This window comes from Sparus aurata, chromosome 11 (genome assembly GCF_900880675.1).
Source record: "Sparus aurata chromosome 11, fSpaAur1.1, whole genome shotgun sequence".
NCBI lineage: Eukaryota > Metazoa > Chordata > Actinopteri > Spariformes > Sparidae > Sparus > Sparus aurata.
The window spans coordinates 9,868,400-9,889,544 of record NC_044197.1 but is presented as its reverse complement, the minus strand read 5'-3'; the positions used below and the strand labels follow the sequence as shown (position 1 = coordinate 9,889,544).

At 41.4% G+C, this 21,145-nt stretch overlaps 1 protein-coding gene across 2 annotated transcripts in view; it reads left to right on the top strand.

Moving 5' to 3' along the window:
• Nucleotides 1-21,145, top strand: part of ddr2a (discoidin domain receptor tyrosine kinase 2a) — a 35,839-nt gene that overhangs the window by 5,538 nt on the left and 9,156 nt on the right. For both annotated transcript variants that reach the window (XM_030434482.1, XM_030434481.1), the window contains exon 2: nucleotides 12,549-12,662. In XM_030434482.1, the coding sequence (XP_030290342.1) occupies nucleotides 12,581-12,662 (82 nt within the window). In that variant the 5' untranslated portion in view covers nucleotides 12,549-12,580. The remainder of the gene's footprint in view (nucleotides 1-12,548; nucleotides 12,663-21,145) is intronic.

The window sequence follows — 21,145 nt, the reverse complement described above, 5'->3', positions numbered from 1 at the left end:
AGTTGAGAAAGCACTTTTTGTCCTAGTTTCAAATTCACAATTGCTCTCGATTCAAGCAGCGTGCAGGGGATGGACCTCTGCTTTAACGGGGGAAATGGAAAGAAAAAAAAAAAAGAGCTTCTTGGCGTGAACCGGTGTTTTTCCAATCTGACAGTGTAGCTGTAAAGTTCAGGGCCTGGATATTCAATCAAAATGGATTTCCAGTCAAAGATCTGTTTTCAAGGCTTCTCTCCTTACATAATAAACAGAGACCCCCTCGTCACTGCACGATATTCACAGTGACCCCATCTTTTGCAGGTAGATAACACACACTGCTGAATCAGCGTATCTGTGAGTATTTACAGGTGAAGTAAGTGTGCCGACAGCCTCTCCGGCACTTTTTTTCACTTTCTGCCTCCCTCGTGGCCTCTAAACATCAGCTGGTAGGCTTTACGAGCACCTGCACGCTGGCTTCAACAGTTCATGTCCTTGGGCAGCTGAAGGTCCCTCGTGGCAGCGCCCAGTGAGGAGCTGAAGCAGGTGTGCTCCTGCTGGAGACTGTCGAACCTCAAGAAAAGCAGTTACGGTGTTAAAGACAAACCTCAAACCTTAACCTCTGATACATTACATATAATAGAAACTCATTACAGCGAGTGTATCCTTTGGCCTCATGTCAGCCTCTGCAGACTTTTTTGTAAAATAACAGTTTCTGCGCAGATGGATGTGATACCCAAGCCTCAGCAGATGGATTCAAAGCAGTACACGACCTTAGCTTTTCAGCTTTTGGTTTCACGTCGCCGAAAACTATTGCTTACATAGCAAAGTCGTGTTTATTATCCACTCTATCATAAAGGGAAAAACTCCTAAACCAAAATCCAAAATGTGCGTACGTGGTGTAAAATATCCTACCATTAAGTGGAAACGCTTCTCCACAGGTGTCACATCTTACCCACGCTATACAGTATTGTTTTCTCCTCAAGTCAAGAAAAATGTAATTACACACTGTATGTGTGCACATGCGCCTCCTTTCTCTGATTTTACTGTGTGTGTGTGTGTTAACAAGGCTCCACCTGGCTCTGATTGGGAAATGTGATTCGGATTTCATGCATTCCCATAAAAATAAAATATCCGCAATGCTGTGTTACAGCCTTCAGGGAGAAACAGGAGGATATAATAGAAAGCACATGTGGGCGGTTACGGTGTGTAGCGTACGGGCACGCTGTATAGCAATCAGGCCCAGCACCAACACTGCACATAAACACACACACGCCCTTATGCATGCTGTAAATGCGGTATAGCTATGAGGCCGAGTCATGATTTCTGGGTTGAGGGAGTAAAATGTGTTATTTGACTTCCTGTTTGGCCTGCCGTGTCTTTAGCAGTATGTATGCCATTATTTATTGGTTATTAAATTTAACAGGGACAATGCGCTTTTAGCAACTTTTGGCCAGTATTTGCCTTTTTTGAACAGTTAAAATAAAAGAGGTAGACAGAAAAGTGATGGATCTAGTGCAACAAAGATCCCCAGCATGAACTGATTCAGCGATGTCGTGATAATGTGGTTCAGCAAAACACCACAGAAAATACATTTATGTCACCAGACAGAGCTAATATTCAGAAATGTAGGCCGATAGCGATCGTACCAGAACTTTATACTGTAAGCATCCAACACATTTTTTCCTAAATATCTGGGAATTGTCAAGTTGTTAGAATTGGATGATACAGAATCGACTGGGTCCCTGAGTCCACTGAGTTTCCTCATACCATCATCTTCTGCGTTAGTTTTGACATCCACCCATGCCAGCTACCTCCTGGATACCTCCTCAGTCAGTCTGGCAGGGAGCAGCTTCCTGAGCTGACTAAATAAAAGTTTGTCATCATTTCTGCCATTGCCAGGTCCCTCTTTTTTCTCCCTCCTCTTCATTTCTGGCATCCCGATTTAGGTGCAGGGTGAGCCACAGCAAGGTAATTAACTCCAGCATTAACTTTAGCCCAGTTAGTTTGGATCAGTACATTTCTCAGGTCTCTGGTGCATTTGACATTGTTATGTTTAGACGTCGCCCCCCCCCCCCCCTAAAAAGTCCAACTTGTTATGAAAAAGGCGACATTTTGCAATGTTTATTTTTGTCGTTTTGATAAGTAATGGCATTTTTGTTTTAAACAAAGATTTGGTTGCTTATACTTTGAGATCATAATGTAGCCCACCTAGCACGCTGGGCCAGAGAGAGCTTCTCCCCTTTTACCTCTGTAGTGGAAGCCCTGAGTTGGTTACCTTTTCATTTCAAACCTCATGTAATCTAATTTTATATAATACTGTCGATAAGAAACCAGAAGATTTATCTGTATTAAAACTTTCATTTGGTTTAGAGTGTGATGAGGCAGTTTTTAGCTTCGGTCCGACATATGTCTTCTGAACGCCCGGAATGTTTGTGTAGACATTCACGACTTTGGTTATTCCCTGATATTTCATTTAGCAAAGTACTTTTGTTTATGACCTGTACCTGTACCTGCACAACCCAGGGAGCCAGGGAATTGAACCAGCAACCTTCCGATTACTGGATGCCCCTATTCCAGCTCCTGAGCCACAGCCGCTTAGGAGAACTCAGAATCTAAAATGCCTCAGACGATAGTTTCTTCCTCCTCTCTCTATCATCAGTTTTCAATGGCTGGATGGTGAAGCGTTCAGTTGTACTTGACCTTTGACCTCCGATAACTCTCCTGCAGAGGCTCATGTAAAGCCCCAAGTGTTGACGCTGCTGTGTGACAGAGGCAGGGAACAGAGCCAGGTAAACCTGCGTGTTGACTTTACGGGCTTTCCCAGGGAGCAGGACCTGGTGGTGCACCAAGGTTACTCTGTGTGCTCGACCCTCCCACGAAAAATCAGATTATTTATACAAACAAGAAAGCCTGGGAAAACAAAATAAATCCGCTGTCCTGTTTGCAGTGCGAGAGTTCTGCTGGAGGACACGGCAGCGAGCTCTGACTGAGTGTGTGAGAGTGCAGATGTCCGTGTGTGAGGTCTTCATGCAGGTTTTAGGTTGGAATAGTTATTTTTCCTGTGAGTCGTACACATTTAGAAACTCATCAGCGAATCTCCAACGCATTGAAATTATCCGTGTGATTTACAGAAATGAAGGTAGAGCATGTGTGTGAGGCTGACGGTTGAGCTCTGTGGGCTGACAAGTTTCTGAGGGGAGTATCTGTCCTTCACCACTTCCTGAACTAGCCATGAGGGAGCTGATATTTATGGGGCACAGACTTCTTTTCCCCCCAGAAGCTGAAATTCAAGTCAATAGTCGTTCTATTCAGGAACGTTCTGCTCCGCGCTGACACAATAAACTCTGTTCACTGCCGATCAACATTCTGTGTTTATAATAGTCAAACCAAGGTCCAGTCGAAGTTGGATCTTTACTTGTAATACTATATCTAGGAATATATTCAGAGACGTAGGTTAGTGTAAGTGAGTCGCTGACATTGTTAGATACCGCGTTAAATGTAATGTGACATGTTATAACTCCCACAGTAGATACAGTCGTTTGCCACCACATCTGGTGACATTTACCACACATGGTTTTGTTTTTATATGGGAGCTATAAATGGCTGTCATGCTATAATAAACCATTTACTCTGAGATATGGAGAAGTAGGTCTGACTGATTGTTCTTACTGCAAGTATTCAAATAGATTTCACCATTTTGTTTAAATCCAAATTATTGACTTAATACACTTTATACACGTGTATTTCTAAAATGTACACGCAAACATGCATCGTGCTGAAGCTTATATTGGTAAATTCACACAAATTTAAAGGGGCACTATGTGATTTTGGAGGAGAAATTCAAATTCAAAGGGGGCAGGGGCAAAGTCTACAACTGAAGAAGTGCCTAAAAACACACAGATCAAAAGCTCAGGGCAACGCAGACAGGAAAAAACAAGCAGCAACACAAAAACACCAGGAACAGAACAGATGGGAGAGAGGGGAAGAAAAGGCTTAAGAGGCCAATCAACGACAGGTGAAACTAATCAGGACAATCACAAGGAAGGAAAAACAAGAGAAAGGCAGGAAGTAACACAACAAGACATGTGAGGGTTAACCTTCCAAAATAAAACAGGAAACCATCACTCAACCAAAAACCCAAACTATGACCAGAGAGGTAAAATAATACATCTGCCAACTCATTATTTTGACAGTGACGTATAGAATAAGTCCGTCTTATTACAGTGAACCTTTTAAATCTTAAATATGAGGCGATGTGAGTGTACTGCACAAGTACAAGGATCAAGGTGGAAATATAACCAATGCAATGTCCACAGGCAAAAAAAATAAAGAACTAAAGCCAACAACAACAACAACAACAACACTGTGATAAAAGAGAGAGATCAAAAAAATGAATTATTAGCACCCAAAAGAAAAAGTCAGAATGTTTACTCTATACAGTATGTTTGGATCTTTATGGCAGCACTTAAATGACAGATTTTCTTTAAAATTCCGGCTATTATTTTGAAATATTCAACATTTGCATTAAATGTGGACTGTGTACAATCAGCTGTGGTTTGCACTGGGATATAGACTGTAAACACATGACCATGGTCGCACTCTGATCACTTATTGAGCCTTGAACAAACTGTATGCTGTGTTGGAAAGTAATACTGATATCTGCTTCTCCCTCCACATCGTAGTTAAAATGCTCATATTTGACTGAAGGACAAAAAAGCTTTTTTTTCCCCGTCCGTCAGTGATATGTATGAATATATGAGGCCAACTTTCCTTCATAAGTTATTGCCCAGACATTGTAATCATATAGTCATGAGGTACAGCAGCACAGTAAAGGTGGGACCAGCATGCTGTTACCTCTGTGTCATTCTCTATCGTTAGAATCAGGTAAAGTCATATATTTGTCTTTTTCTCACATTTCTCTTTGTCTTCTCTAATCATCCTCTCTTGATATTTGAATCTGTTCTCACAGAACAATCTGTTCCACTGTGACTCATGTGTTTGATGTGAAAATTCTCTCTTGGACCTTTGAAACATGTCAAACATGCTTCTATGGGACTCGTTTTGATTGCTTCATACACTTTTAGCCCACGTTTATTTTTTGTTCCTTCTCCTGAAAGCTTTTCGAAGTGTCAGTGGATCTGACTCTGGTTTATTTTGATAAAGTGACCCTGGTGTGTGCTGTCTTGTGGTATAGACTTTCACGAATGTTAGCTGCCCGGTATGAGAGGCAGGAGATCAGAGACAGGTTTGATTTTTGTCACGTCAGTCTGAATTTGGAGCCTTGCTGACGGCTCCGTGAGGCTTCGAGCTAGATGCTAATGTTGATATGCTAACATGCTGATGTTAAAGGTATACTGCACTGTGTCTTTTTGGGGAGGGAATTTTATTTAGAACAGAAATATCCTCATTGGCGGATTTTTTTTCATGTCTAAACAAACTTAATAAACAAACTCCCTTTGTTTTCATGACTGAATAAACAAACTGAACACAATTTCATACTGTTTTACGAAATCAAGGCTCTGAGAACCTGATTTTATTCTGAGAACAGCTTGTTTATTCAGTATTTGAATTGAGTATTTGTATTATTACCTCACTCATACTGTAATTATTAAAATTCTGAGTTTGAATTTCTTTCCAAAACTACATAGTGCCCTTAAAAGAGGAAAAAAATGTTCACCTTCTTTGTTTAGCGTGTTTGCATGCTAATTGGTACTAAAGTTCAGAGTGGTGGACAGTCTGACAAAAAAACGCCAAGAGGCTGCGAGTGTGGCTAAAAACAACATAGTACAATAAGGACAATTTTCAGTAAATAATATCAAAAAGTTTATATTGTATAGTCTATATGATATAGTTTATTATAATGCATTTTGTATTTTTAATGAGTTTTAAAGCAAAGTTGCCAACCATTCTTTTTTTATGCTTAAAATCACATCATCCTGTCATATATGCACTTTTTTGTGTGTTTTGCAAAACTGTAGGGCACAAATGCAACTGTTACAACAGGAAAAAATCTTAATCAGTGTTTATGTTCACATGTTTTCTCTCGCTATTTAATATCCAGTGTCCAGAAAGGCAGATAATTTAATAGAAGAGACACTACACACCTCCTTGTAGGTCTCTGAACCTCACTTTGAGACAAAACCCAGTCCTTCCACACATGATTGCGTTGGGGTTTGCGGACAGGCATCTGTATCAAATACATGCCTTCTCCCAGTTTTCAAAGCCCCGAATGGCATCTGTCCTCTATTCCCTGCTGCATCTCACCCTCTCCTCCCCCTCCCACCTATTTGACTCTCCTTGTTCCTGTTTACGTTGGACTGCCTGCATCGGTTCGTTAGTGTGAGCTCAACACAAAACGTAGGTGCCCCCAGATTTCCATGGTAACAGTGGAGCGCAGACTTTACCTCAGTCTGGTGATATCCAAACCAAACTCTGCCTGTTGGTGTCTGCTGGTCGCTGCTGAATGAATTGTTTAATTAGCAGTAAAACGTCAGACACACTGTGCAGGGAAGGAGGCTTTTATTTTCCACAATTTCATCTCGCCTAGAGGATTTTAAAAACCTGAAACCTTACTTTTACTTATTCACCAGCCCATAAGTTCTCCTGCATGGTAAATAGAAAAACCCAATGGTCAGACTTCCTGTATATCTCTATCTGACACACAGGTGGGGAAGTCTGTGTGTCCTAGATCTCCTGTCCATTTCCTGCTCCGTCTCTCTGGAGCGATGAGAATAAATTCACCGTTGAAGGGTTTGTGCAGCTGGTCCTCGTTGCGATCATCTGCCTCCAATCCCCCTTCTCTCTTTTACTTTTAGTGCGAGTGTTTTCGCTTCAGAAAAATCAATGTTACTGTAAGCTGTTAAAAAATGGATTAGAAAGAGAAATGTCCTCTTTTTCAGATGTGGAGTTGTGCCCACTTGTGTTAGGCGATTGCCAGAATAAAGTTGATATAAAAGACACAATTTCAGAACCTTGTGTGTAAAAAAAAACGTACTTTGTATGACAGCAAGAACATCATATATAATAAACTATGGATACGTTCGTACATTGAAATTTAACCCTGTAGGTAGTTGACAGCACTCATCAGTACTCGTGCTGTTTTTCCCTTTAAAGTTAACATATGTTTTTGACAGTGAAAAGGAAAAAAATCCTGGAATGGGCACTTTTTGAAACCGAGATAGGACATGAATAAGTTTTTCCTGCTGCGTTCCTGTAAGACGAGAGCGCAGAGAAGTTTCCAGAGCTGTGAACCTGCGCCTGCGCCTCCAGCGTTGCTGTCTGATCTGATGTTACTGTAACAGAGGCCAGTGGTGGAATAACAGCTGTTAACCTCATGCAGGTATTGAGAACACAGCTGGATCCAGAGGAGAAGACAGCAATACAGCTGATGCGCAGGAAATCCATCTCCACATTTTAACAATCAGCAAACCATGACCATTTTTATTGTACTCACACTTATTTGCAGTAAAATAATGAGCAAAGACAGTAAGAAACATGTAATAAATAGGGTCTTGAAGTTTTAGAATAGTCTCCAAAGAACACTGTATTTTTATTGTAAATTTTGAAATTACAGACAGTTCATATTACAGACAGCAACTTTCCAAATCCAGAAGCAGTCGCAGGTGTGCGCTCATGTCACTGCAGTGCAATGGGAGGATGTGAATGTACTTGCGACAGGTGATTTTTCACAGTTAGAGTTGTAGTAGTACCGCGCCACTGCAGCAGTTTAGCAGGTGGATGCCTTCATGTGCCTTGACACCTAACACACACACCGAGGTTATTTGATTTATCCAAATCAAACGGGTTAGGTGTCAGCGTATCCTTAAGGTGCAGCGTTTAGACACAAGACTTGACTTTCACATACCTATACTAGGGCTGTCAAAGTTAACGCGTTAATAACGCCAGAATTAACGCGTTAACGCGTTAATAACGCGTTAACGCAGCGTTAATAACGCGTTAACGCAACATCCTCTTAACGCCGTTAATTTTTTTAACGCGCGATTAACGCTCGGTATCAAAAAACAAAAAACAAAACGCGCATTGTAAGATTTACGGCCGTCAGTGGCACCTGTAGTCTTGATCCAGAGGGTGGCAGAAAGGGAATCAGAAGAAGATGCAGCAGGGTTGGCGGTTCGGGAAAAACACGGTGGACTGAAAAGTGAGGAAATTGAGAAAGGACTTACCGTAAAATACCAAATAATAGCCGGGGGGTTTAGTTGTTTCAATCACTTAACAGACCAAAAGGCAATTTGGGACAGGCGTTTAATTCCTTCCTCACAATAATCCTGGATGAAAACATTACAAACTTCTCCAGCTTCTCGGTGAATTCTCTGGCATCCTCCTGTAAGTGAAGTTGTTGCGGCGGAGGAAACGATTCAGCCAACCAGCACTCGCTGCAAACTCCTCATCTCTGCTGTCACTCACGGTGGCGGACATTTGTTTCTCCATCGTCCTGATCATTCTGCGGGACACTCTCTCGTGGCGTGGCCGTTTGCTGATAACTCATCCCCGCATGTTTATCTCAGGCTCCTCGCTCGCCTTCTTCCTCCCTCCAGCAGGCCCTGCTGCTGTCCTCCTCGGACAGACGCTCAAGCTCCATTTCTCTCACTCTCTTCTGGTCGACAGAGAAACATCTAGCGGCTGCTTCTCCCGAGTTTTCCTCTGCATATTTTAACAGAAAGTTTGAATTTCAAGTGGTACTTTTTATTGTTTTGCTGCACCGGGAGCCATGGCGATCATCAGTGTGATACTGACTGACAGAAAGCAGCACACTGCGTGAAAAAGGCGAAGAAGAAAAACGTGCAGTGTCAGTGGACACCTCTTCTTCCTTAATTTTTTAAAAAATAAAAAATTAGACCCGACATTTATTTGGAACCGGCGGTTATTTACCAAAATATACATCTGCACCGGCGTTTAAAGGGACCCTGTGGATAATTGAAACCCGTATATTATTTGGTCATTTACGGTATGAACGGCAAACTACTTTCGAAACACTGCCAGATGGTTCGGTCGATAGGACAAAAGTTATCTGCATGTACTATCGACATGAAATGACTTACCATCGAAGTACATTGAGTCTCAAATATCACTTGCAAGCCAAACACAGGGCAGATGCAGAGAGCCCCCCCCCCCCCGCCAAAAATGTTCATAAAGCAAGCATATTTGCCCTTTCATATGTTGTTAAAAGTATTAAGAACATTAAAAAATACATCAAGGTACATTTAGAACAGAAAAAAATGTGCCAAAAAAATTGCGATTAATTTGCGATTAATCGCGAGTTAACTATGGACAAAATGCGATTAATCGCGATTAAAAAAATTTATCGTTTGACAGCCCTAACCTATACTATACCTTCAGACTGAAGCAGTTTTCAAAACTCTGTTGGTCGTTTTCTCTCAGCGTATTGACATAAACCGCAAAATGGCTGCCAAGGAAATAAAATGCATTCATCGGATCAAATGCGTACCGCTGAACAACATCTGTGAATTGATGAAAAATGGAAAGACAGCTTTTCTAGTTTTGGATTCTTATCACATGGAGCAAAATCCTAAATCCTTAAAGAATATATAATAATACACATTATTAATTAATTATATATATTTATATAATAATAATATTTGGTCGGAGGTGGGTGCCTGAGGGCTAATCAGGAATTGCAATTCCTTGTCCTCTTCTTTTTCTTCTTCTTCTTCTTGTGAGTTTTGGCATTATGGCATGTATGAAAAGGTGCAGCACAAAAATGCCTGAAAAGATTATCAGATTAATTTGCTATTTACATGGATCTACTTTTGAATGGCTTCAGTATGGTTTGGTCGAGTTATATGGCACGCGTAGAGGAACGGGGGGCGCTAATGTAAAATGTATGTGATTTGCAGTAAATGGGCTAAAACATGCAAACACACCAGTTCGGTCCTTTGAGAGTCTCCAAATGTAGAGGCAAAGGTCAGTCCTCCTCCCTCGATACAACACAGGCAGCCTTTACATAAATGTTCTCCGGCACATGGTAAACACATTTCTGACTTCCAAGTGCACACAAGCCGTCAGGTGTTTGTGTTTCATTAGCCATGAAAAGCATAGAGGAGTTAGGCTTTAGCAAAAGGGGTCTCAGTGGGAAGTGGCTGCAACCTGAAGCTGCAGGAAATGGACGTAAGAAAAGCAATGAGATTAGGCGTGAGGGCACAATGAAAGACGCAAGTCAGACCTTAATTAGTGTCGATAAAATTCAGTGGGAGGAGCATCAGCGCTGGTCGCACGACATTAGATCGAGGTCCTTTTTTAACCACAGGACTGCTTTAATTCAAGAGAATCAATTTACATCCACAGAGTTATTTGGCAAAAAACAAACCAACTCATTTTGGATATTTCCAAATGTCTAATCGTTGCAGTCAGGCGATGTGGAAAGCTGAGAAAATGTGGGCATCAGCTCAAAATCAACAGGTCTGGATTTGTTTCCCATAGACAGAATTTGAACCTGCACTTCATTTATGTCAGAGGTTAATTTGGACAGAGGTTCAACAGACTGCTGGTGGAGATCCCCTGTTGAACATGAGCAACAGGAGAGAAGCATAGAGATCATGTTTTAGGAACAGAGCAACACTGTACAGTGATTAAAGCTCTGTACTGTAGTCCAGTCTTGGTCCTGCACTGCAGCTCTGAGTGGCCCGCTGCTGATCTTTCTGTTATTTCAATGAGGAAACGTCAGGAAAATGTTGTCTTTGGCCGGTGATGAAGAGCAGGAAACGTCTGATACACACACTCACCGATGTCTCCCTGTGAAAATTCCCACAGTGCTCTGGTAGTTTTGTTTTGTGTCGTGTGTAATTGGGTTTAGATAACCCTGCTTTGGGGGTTTACATCGATACAAATATTAATAGATGAAGGAACAAAGATTTTTCCAAAAGCTTTCAGAATCTTTGCTAGAGAGATTTCTCTCTCTAATTACTTTCGGGTGCCTGGTTTCTCATTTACTGCACAATTGTGTTACGTAAGACATGATTAACATGGTGTGAACAATGAAACTAACCTCAGTTATATAACAGAGACTTTGAGCAGCAGTAAAAAAAAAAAAAAAAAAAGTGCCCGTGCTGGATTCTCAGACTAGTTTTCTTAGTCATTATCAGATAACTGAGCTTTGTAGGTAAAGCAAAGTGGAAGCGTATTGCTCATGTGGAAGAAAACTGTTGAAAAGTGTAACTGAACACATCCATGTCCTATTGTAGACATTTAAGTGTGTGCATTTATTCAAACAAATGGCAAAAAACAGCTGAAGATGTATATCTTCCGTTTCATTCTAGAACATAAATTCAATGTAAAGGGTCACAATTGATGCAAAGATTTTCTATCTTGTTGAGTCAGTGTGTATAAATCAAATAAATTGTGGTGTGACTTATCACAAGAGACAGAATAACCTCTTTAAAACCTCCTGATTACCCAGTCTGCTCTGATTGGTTGGCTCACACATGCCTGAGCCACCATGCTCACCATGTGTCCAGTCGGTTTCAGCTTCTAGTTAGCTTCACTTCTTCCATCAATATAGGCATAAATTGTGCAAATGTTTGACATGGTGACATCGTGTGATGTCACAAAATCACAGAATTAAAGGCGGGACTACTGATGAGGCGTTTCAGGAGCGATGTTTTCTGTGGGAGAAAGGAGCTCCCGTTGGTGCGGACTTTGACCTTTTTTACTTTCAAAAGCTTTTACCTGCGCAAGAACCGATAAGAAACGATGAAGGAAAGGAAACAAGCGAAAAAGTCTCCTTTAAATAACAAATACTTGAATAAACATGTTATGTTTATGTAAAAATCTGCATTAATTTAATGAGACTAACTTATTTAATTGATTCACATTAACTCATGATAGAAAAACTAACTTGCATTTAACGTGGCCCCTTCTGGAACTTAATTAAAACACTTTGTCATGGTTTTAAGGAAAGACATTTTGAATGCTGGTGATCTTTGTGTATTTCTCTGTTTTGTTGTGAAACTCTAAACTTGTGAAGCCACATCACAGATGAAATGTGGACCCAAACCGGTTGAAACCCGTCGTCATGTTCTGCTGTTGGACTAAGTGGTCAGTTGGAGGCGGCTTGTTGGCGCTGTGTCTGTCCAGCTGAAGTCATGTCTGTGACTCAGTGTCTCAACGTCTCTCTCTCCTCCTCCTCCTCCATTATTCGTCCCCTCACTTACTTGTTCGTCATTTGTTCCTACAATTAGCGCATTATGTAAAATTAAAAAATGAAAAGGTTCTTTTTAATTTTCAACTGAGGCTATTTTGTCTTGTGTGGCCGATATTGAAATATCACCACACTTCGAATTTAACAGGCCTTATGTCACAGTGTGATAAAGCACTAAATAAATGGAAATTCCAGTTTGGTGGCAATTATTGTGCCTTTTATTGAGTGGAATAAAAAACATGCTTCCAATTAAACTCCCATTTTCCCCCTGTATATCCCAACAAATGTTTGGTTCCCATGAAAACAGTCAAAACAAAATGTGCTCATCACAGCTACTGAGCTGTGATGAGCTATTTTGTTCCCTGGTTTAACCTGCTGTGTCCTTCTTGTCTTTCAGATTGGAAGCCTGTCTCTGTGCATGTATTTGGGATGAAGCACCTGTGGGACGTTCACTTCCTCCTGCTCATCCTCCTCTACCTGTTAGGAGCCGTGACATCACAGGTCAACCCAGGTCCGTGTTTCCACGATCTTATTCTTCTGCGCTATGATTTCAGTGTCTGTGTCCATGTCCCCGACTGCAGTGAGATCACGTTCAAGAGGTTGTGACGACTATAAAATGACTTTTGTGAGTTTCGGTAGTTTTTTTGGACCTGGTGCTCCCAGTCTAGTCCAGACGGATTCAGATCTTAAATAAGTGCTGCTTTGTGGGAGCCGTGTGGTCCCCTCTCTCTGGTTCGGCCTCTTTGATCCCAGCATGCACGCCTTTCTCCAGCTCGCCCTCCGCTGTACGGGTGGTTTGTGTGATGTCAATGAAAAAGAGCCAATATTTTTTTTTACAAGGAAATGGAGTAGCAACATTTGTTGGGCAGAGATACAGTCAAATAAGAACCAGAGAGAGGTTTTTGGTTATTGTTGAAATAGTAGAAACACGGCAGATATCTGCCAATAAAAACCTCGATCTGGCTACTGTTTATGACTGAAGTCTCAGAGCGTCTGTCATCGGGCTGAGTTTTCTCCATTGTTGAAAGGGTAATGAATGGCACTCAGAGCTAAAGAGTGATTAATGATGGTTTCTATCAGAAAGGTTCAGCACAAAGTTTACAGGTCATATTGACCTCACTCCTACCGAGCAGCGCTTAAAAAGAAAGACATACCAGTGGAAAAACGCCTCATCACATCCACATCCTCCCGCCTCACTTCACCACACTTCCAGCTTCAAAATATAACTTCTGACGTTATTATTCTTCACTCCTCTACGACTGAGAAGGCAATTTCATTTTGAGAAGAACATGAAAATAAAAACAAACATGAGGCCATGAAGACAAGCCGGGGGGGTTTCCTGCCCCCTCGAGATGCTGGAGGAGAACAACAAACACTTTTCAAACCAAGAAAACAAAAGCTAGGCTTAGCTCTTACTTTTCAACAACAGTTGTTTTCTAGATCACTTGCACCACGAAAAAGTCATGATGCGTAAACACACAATCGAAATCTGACTTTCCCTGTTCATCATCCATTCGCTTTTTGTGCCAAAGCTGACAGATGAAAGAGAGAGCAGAGAGTTTTATAAGGAGTTTAAAAAAAAAGGAAGAAATAGAGATGGTGAGTGGGATAGAGCTCATAAAGAAAATTTGTGTGCATGCTGTGGTTATTCTCATGCGTATGTCTCCTTACATGTACAGTTTTGATTCTGACCTCTTCAACCAGATGTGAATGTAACATAGGCTGCTTAGAGGAGACATATTATAGTCATTATTATAGGTTTACGTGCTTGAATCTCACCAGTGTTCTCATACTGTGCCTTCTGTCTGAAATGCTGTTTCAGCTCCTGTCTCTTTAAGGTCGCCCCCTCCGGAATAGTCTTCTCTGATTGGACAGCTCACACAGGCATGAGCCATCACAGTAATCAGCTCCGTCGTGTTTTTAGCATCCAGTGAGCTTCACTTCTACCGCGAATGTAGACATCTATTATGCAAATGTGTGACGTAACGATGTGAAGAAGTCACGGGGCTACTGGTGGGGCGTTTCAGGAGCAGTGTTTTCTGTGGGAGAAAGGAGCTCCCGTTGGAAAAGCAAAATATGTCTCCTTGAAACATTTCACATTTTCAACAGAATCTTGGCCCATTAAGCATTCAGCACCGCGAGTTTTGACTGGATGTTTTATGAGGCATCTTCTCAACTGCACTTAATTAAGGATTTAAGTGTTCGACCCCTGTGGGAGTATCTTTCTCCGCTTGTCTGTCTTCCTTCTGTGTTTTTGTGAGTGTGCGTGGCTGTGTGTGTGTGTGTGTGTGTGTGTGTGCGTGTGTGTGTGTGTGCCTACTCGCATGCATTTACTCGCATGCACACGCATACTGTGGATCCAGCTATCCCACTGGAGTCTGTGGCTAATGCATACCAGACATTCTGACAGCAGGAAAGTCCATTGAAATAAGCTCTGTCTTTCTCCCCAGTGTGTGTGTGTGGTGTGTGTGTGTGTGTGTGTGTGGTGTGTGTTTCCCAGTATTTGACCACTCATAAGTCATGGAAAGGACTTTTTGTGCATCTTATAATGGTCAAGGTTCAACAAGTTCACCAATTCATGACAAAGTGTTGTATCTATCATCTGACGTGAGGGTCTTCTTCACTCAGAAACCACCAGCCACTATTAGAAAATGAAAAACACACCTCCAGTGTCACCAAGAGCTCAAATCTCAACCTGCTGTAATATATGGAAGCAGGATATATCCACCTATAATTCTGTCTAAGGCTTTAGTTCTGCTGCATTCAGAGGAGGCTCATTTTTCCACAGTCTGGAAATATTCATGGCTGAATTTAGTAGAGCTGAGATGTTGAGCGGTGCCAACTTTCCCCTGTTTAAAATTCCCAAGCAATGGAGTTATACCATCCCTGTCTTTCCCATTTCACTCGTGAGTGGGCGAACTTTATTTCACTGTGGAGGGAGGGGGAGGTGTGGACATGCAAAGGCCGGGGCAGAGCAGCCAAGTATCAAGCTGTGCTATTATTATGAGGGCTTTTTCCCGTGAGGATGTTTATGGTAAATCCTGAGTGAATGAACGATGAGAACGTTCTTGATTAGATCTCATATGACTTTAATGACTTTTAAGTGAGACTAATGAAAGAAGAGATAATCTTCCTCTTAAGAATGAAAAGTCAAATTCATAATCTTTAACAATAAAATGCCCTTTGCTGATGGCGGCTATTGTTAGCCAATACCAGCTAACTTTGGATAGATTCTGCTGTGCGATGACGTCACAGAGTCAGTTTGCTGACACCTTCTTATACTTGTGCCTCTACTACCATAAACATTTTGTGATTTACTACAAAATAAAACGTACCTCACCAGGAGACAGGTTTGCTATTTCCTGTTTGTGTTCTCATTCTACTGTTATGAGACTTTTTCCTTTTTTGGCCACATGGGACATAGTCACATCATTTGACATAAAGTTACTGTAGTGAACATGTTAGCTAACAGTTGTCTAGATGTATAAAAAAAGACAAAAACTTAAAATGTATTTGATGTCATGTCTCTGGACAGTTGGTGAATGTAAGTCAAATGCTGATTCTCTTTTAGCTCTGTTTTTGGTCTCCACCGACTCCTGAGTGAAATATCTTGGTCTTTAGCTGCTGAATGCTCCACTATGTTCCCTAGCTAGTCGCTAAACTTTGTCCGCCATTCAGTCTCTATGCATAGTTATCTGTGTTTTGTTTTGTTTTAGTTTTTGCTTCTGTGTCTGTTAACAATGAGAGAAGTGAGAATGAACCAAATCGGTAAAGCTAAGGGTCAAAAAACCAAATCAAAGTCTGTAGAATTTCAGATTACTTAGAGACAAATTTGTTTTTATTATAAAAAACTATTGATAAGTGCAGGTTTAGAGCAATGGACTCATGAGCATCTCGACTTTCAATCCTGTTATTTCCGCTTTAGGTCACATCGTCTGCATATACCATCTCACTTTAAAGATTCAACATGTAACATTTCCACTGAAGATGTGTAAAAATAACAAGACATTTGGTATATAGTTGTGCACTTATATCCTAAATATTTCCAACTATCTTCAAACCCGGAGAAATCCATAATTTTTGTATTAACTTTATTTGTCATCTCTTGCTTTAACTTCCTGGGAAACATTAAAGAGACCAGAGCTAAAATTAGAGCGTTTCATACAGATGGGGGATTGTGATTATGTGTTTTTTTTAGCATTAAAGCATGTAAACCTTATCTAAACCTATTCTCCTTTAAAACAGGCCCTCGTCATTGAACATGCCTGAGTCGCATCCGGTAGATTTTTATCAGTAATAGTAGTTGTTAAAGAATGAAGACAACTGCCATGATCCCACGCTACTTCATGACAATTTCACATTTACAATTACAAGAAATGCAGAAAGTAACATTATAAGCAATGCAGCCAAAACTGCCCTCAGTGGACAGGTATTATGTAGCAGTTGTGAACATCATCTTGCGTGACTACTATGTGAATGCATTTGGAGCCGGCGGTTGGACAGCAAACACTGCAGAACAAACCTGCCTTTCAGTAGTGAGGGTGCGGTAAAAAATCAAGAGGTGAGAGAGAGGCTTTGGTCCGTTACTCCTCCACCTCTCTCGCTCTCTTCTCCTCCACCACACAAGGCTGGTATTTTTCCACCTTTTTTCTGGGGTGATATTTTTAGATATTGCGGCTAAATGTTGAGCCTGATGGGTGGTGGTGTGTGTATGTGTGTGTGTGTGTATGTGTAGGGGGGGAAATATCTGTAAATGTGTGTGTGCGTCCAAACCAACACACTAGCCTGCGCCCATAGCTCGCCCCAGGGGTCACCTCTGAGTGGGCTGGGTAGATAAATAAACACAGCAAAAACCAACATTTGGAAGAGCGGTCATACATCCGGCACGGCACACTGAGACCCGTCTCTGACTCTTGAGGATGTGGTTAAAGACTCTGATAATGACTCCTATTTTCATCAATTATGTCTCAGGCAATTGCTGTGTTTTCCCCAATTTGGGACATTGCACTGGCTGCATGTTTATCTCTGTATTCTACTGGCAAGACTTCATAGAAAACCACTTATGCCACCACCTCATAACCACACGACATGCACATAATCCAACCAGCATTTCCACTAAGAGTGCTTAGAGGAGAGTGTTTTGCCTTTTTGTGTCATCACAGTGTGGAGACAGTAAGAGTTAAAGATTTGGATGCTGCACTGCGGTCATCTTCTTCTACATCTGCATGGGCCTCATTATATACAGACTGCATTGTGTGTTGTATGTACATGACAGTGGTTGTATACTTGACAACTGCTGCCTCACTCCAGTTGTCACTGGCTAGCTAAGTTGCTATGATGAACAAGAAAAGACATTATAAAAAAATATACATTTATAATATATATGAATGAAATATGGTTAGCTTTGATAAGTCAGAGGCATTTTTTTAAAAGATATCCACTTACAGGAACAGAATAACATTTTGCACAGGCTAGCATCATGTTAGCTTCTCCAACAAACTGACATCATGTTAGCTTCTGCAACAGCCAAAAAATAGTGTTAGCTTCTCTAACAGGCTAACATCAGTATCAGCTTCTCCAACAAACACTGTTAGCTCCTCCAAAAGGCATTCAAGTTAGGCTTTCCAACAGGCAAATATTATATTATTTTTTAGGAAAGGCTAACATCAGTGTTAGCTTTCCCACAGTTTAGGTCTGAGCAGCATTTCAATCATTATATCTCAATGTTCATGTTGTGCCTCATCTTGATTGTCATACAGACCTTACAGCAGTGGTACTGAATTTAGGAAAGTGTTTTTGCCATCTTAACTTTGTATTACTAGCTAAAGAAACGCTTCTGTTAGGACAATTCTGTAATGCTACATTCATACACTATGATAAGATTTTTTTTCTGTATGCAGCACTTATATAGTATAGTATATACAGTATACAGTGTATACAGAAATGTGCAGGGTCTTTCCAAGTCTGAACTTCTATCAGAGTTTTCTGGTATTACAGACACGTGTTTCCTAACTGCTCTTCTGACTCGAGGGCAGAAACGCCACCCACCTCAAACCCCACATCCTCTGAGGCAGGCTGCAGCACCGCACCAAAGACAGATACAATAATTCAACTTGGCTAATTTGACGCCAGAAATCGACGTCCAGCTTTTTTCACGTTGTTTTCAGACAATAGCGCTCTTTGTCATCTTGTCCTGCCTTTTGATTTAAAATCACTTGTGCTGTTTCTCCAGAGGCAGGTTTCTAATATTTTGTGTTTTGCCATAGCTATCATTTGTGCGGTTTGATCACATCACCTATCATTAAAATGGTTTGCCAAGGACCCTGTTAATATGAGAGAAGTAAGAGGATGTCTGTTTATGTGGTCTGCTTGATGCCAAGGCAGTCTGGTGCGAGGAGAGAAATAGCAGTGGAGTGAAAAGGAGGAGTTTCAACAGCCGGGGATAAATGATGAGAGATGAAGTGGGCAACAAAAGTTAGAGAGGACAAGATGAAAGGACAGAGGAGGCGAGTGCAGACATCTGGAAGAGTTTTTGTTTGTGCCTCCTTCGAGCTGTCACTGTGTCACTGCCAAGACGAAAAAGCCGGCATGCATGTGTGTGGTTCAAGTGCATCTACGTCTGGTTTGTGTGCAGCGTATCAGGTCGTCAGTCCGGGTCCTGAACCTTCAGGGGTTTCCACATCTTGACTTTTAAGCAAATATTTGGAGGAGATCAAAAAAAGAGGAAGAGAGAATCACATGGGGAGAAAAAATGAAAAGAAAGAGCGAGAGAGGGACAGAGAAGGCCTTGAACCTCGAGCGGTGCTGTTGCTGGCATCTTCTCAAAGGTTTTTCTGTGAGACAAGGGGGCCAGGCGAACAGGGTCAGTCTGCCTTGAACTTCCGCCTCCAGCTCCAACGCTATCGCATACGCAAAATCAAGTTTTTTCCAAAGGCTCTTTCATCCATCAATGAGGTTAACCAGCGGTCATATCCTGTTAACTGAAATTATCAATATTAGGCCAAAACACAAGAACAACCCAGCCCTGTAGATAACACGAGATGGAGAAGAAAAAAAAGCCCTTTCATTTCTGCTCGCAGAAACACCCAGAAATCAGTAGATTCATTCAGAGCCTTGTAAAAAGTTAATAGATGCCATATCGGCCACGTCAAGCTCAGTTAGCCACGAGCGTGCTGAGTTTTAATGAGATGGAGATTGTCTAAATCACACTGTTAGCATTTTATCACCTCGCGGAGAGACCACACAGGAGGAGAGAGGAGAAGACAGGGAAGGAACGGAGCATGAGGGGGCGGAGGGGCATGCAGGAAACAGAGGGCATATTCCTTCTATTGACCGCACAGTGGAGGCGTGATGGGCTCAGACCAGCCAGGTTTACCACACACACACACACACACACACTGACACACACACACACACACTGACTCCTTGATACCAGCACTGTTTGGACTGGCAGAGCTGGCAGATCCAGCTTATTATTTCAATAGAGCAACCACAATTTGAGTGCAAGCAGTGTGTAGTTGCTCGTGTGCGTGCAGTCCTCTCACATCACCACCCCGCCCTTTCATCCAGCGCTATCCATCACATTTTGCAGGTTTCTTTACAGAAGCGGAGAATGAAGCCGTTCTGTCTTAAGAAATTGTCTGACGGCGTCTGGTGAACGCTCGAGCACGGTTTTAAAATTTTCAGCGCCAACCGCCGCTGTGGTTGGTCTGAGAGGAGTGAGGGGATCCGTATATTATAGGGTGTGATAATCACGGTAGCCTTAAATACAAGGAGTGGAAAAACTATTAGAATACCCTGCTTCAATAAAAGCACTGTTATAGACTTGAACAAGTAGAATTAAAGTACTCTTATTAGAAACTACTCAAGTAAAATGTAATAAAAGAACTATTTTGAAGAAACGGTCTGTTAATTGTGTAGTTGTGGGATCCTGACAGTCGACACTTACTAAATTAGAAAATACTCTCACGTCCAAACATGACAGCCAGTTAGCTTAGCTTAGCTTAGCTCAGCACTGTGGTGAGACTCCGCTGGTCGCCGCTTTGTTATGTAGGGGTTAACTTGTTTTTTGTTTTACCTTCACACAGAACCAGGTTGGTTGTTTTAAATCTTGCCGCTGAATCATCCCCCTGCTGGATGTAGCTTTGTATTAAAAAACACTTCTGATAAGGCTTACATATTACCTTTGTGTCACTCGTTAAAGTAAATATTAAATACGTTGAAGTGGATCCAGAGTGCCATTTTCTTCCTCAATCCATAATGGGCTCATTACTGCCCCCTAGGCCGGAGGGGCTTGAAACAGTATGAAACCATTCCTTGTCATGCAACACAAAGCTGAGAGCTGTTTTAACCAATGTGACTTCAAACTGTATTTTTTGACTTGAAGGGGGAAGACTAACTAGTCGGTTTGACAAATGTTGTAGTTATTTTATTTACTGTTGGGTGGTTTAATGTTCTATATAACAATGCACTGTGTTTTATATGCACATTAAATATGTATAAATGAACCAAGTGGTTAAATTCATACAATTGTTCCAGTGTGAAAGAGGTGTTATCAAGTGTAGCAGAATGATGAAGTAAAATATTTCCATCTGTAACAGTGCAGTAGATGTAGATGTACGTAGTCACCATGCACCGCCTCCATCTGCTCCATCTCAAATTCAGTGATAATAAAAAACAAACTTGTGGTTTCCCCTTCATGAGAAATCATCAGGTTGCTTCCAAAGAAAAAGAAGAAACCAAATGAAATGTCAAATTTTCCCGAATGGGTCATAACAGCACAATTAAAGGCCATTCTGTCATTCTGGCCTTTCCAAAGCTACATAATCAAAAAAGTACATTCTAGGAAAGTGACTCTAAACTAAAAAGCTGCTCTTTAGCTCTTTTGCTTGTAATCAGTCTGCTCCCTGTCCTGGTAAAATACAGGATGAGTGTTTAAGGCACTGAGTGAATGTCCATCTTTACCTTCATGACCATATTCATCCTCTGATCTGT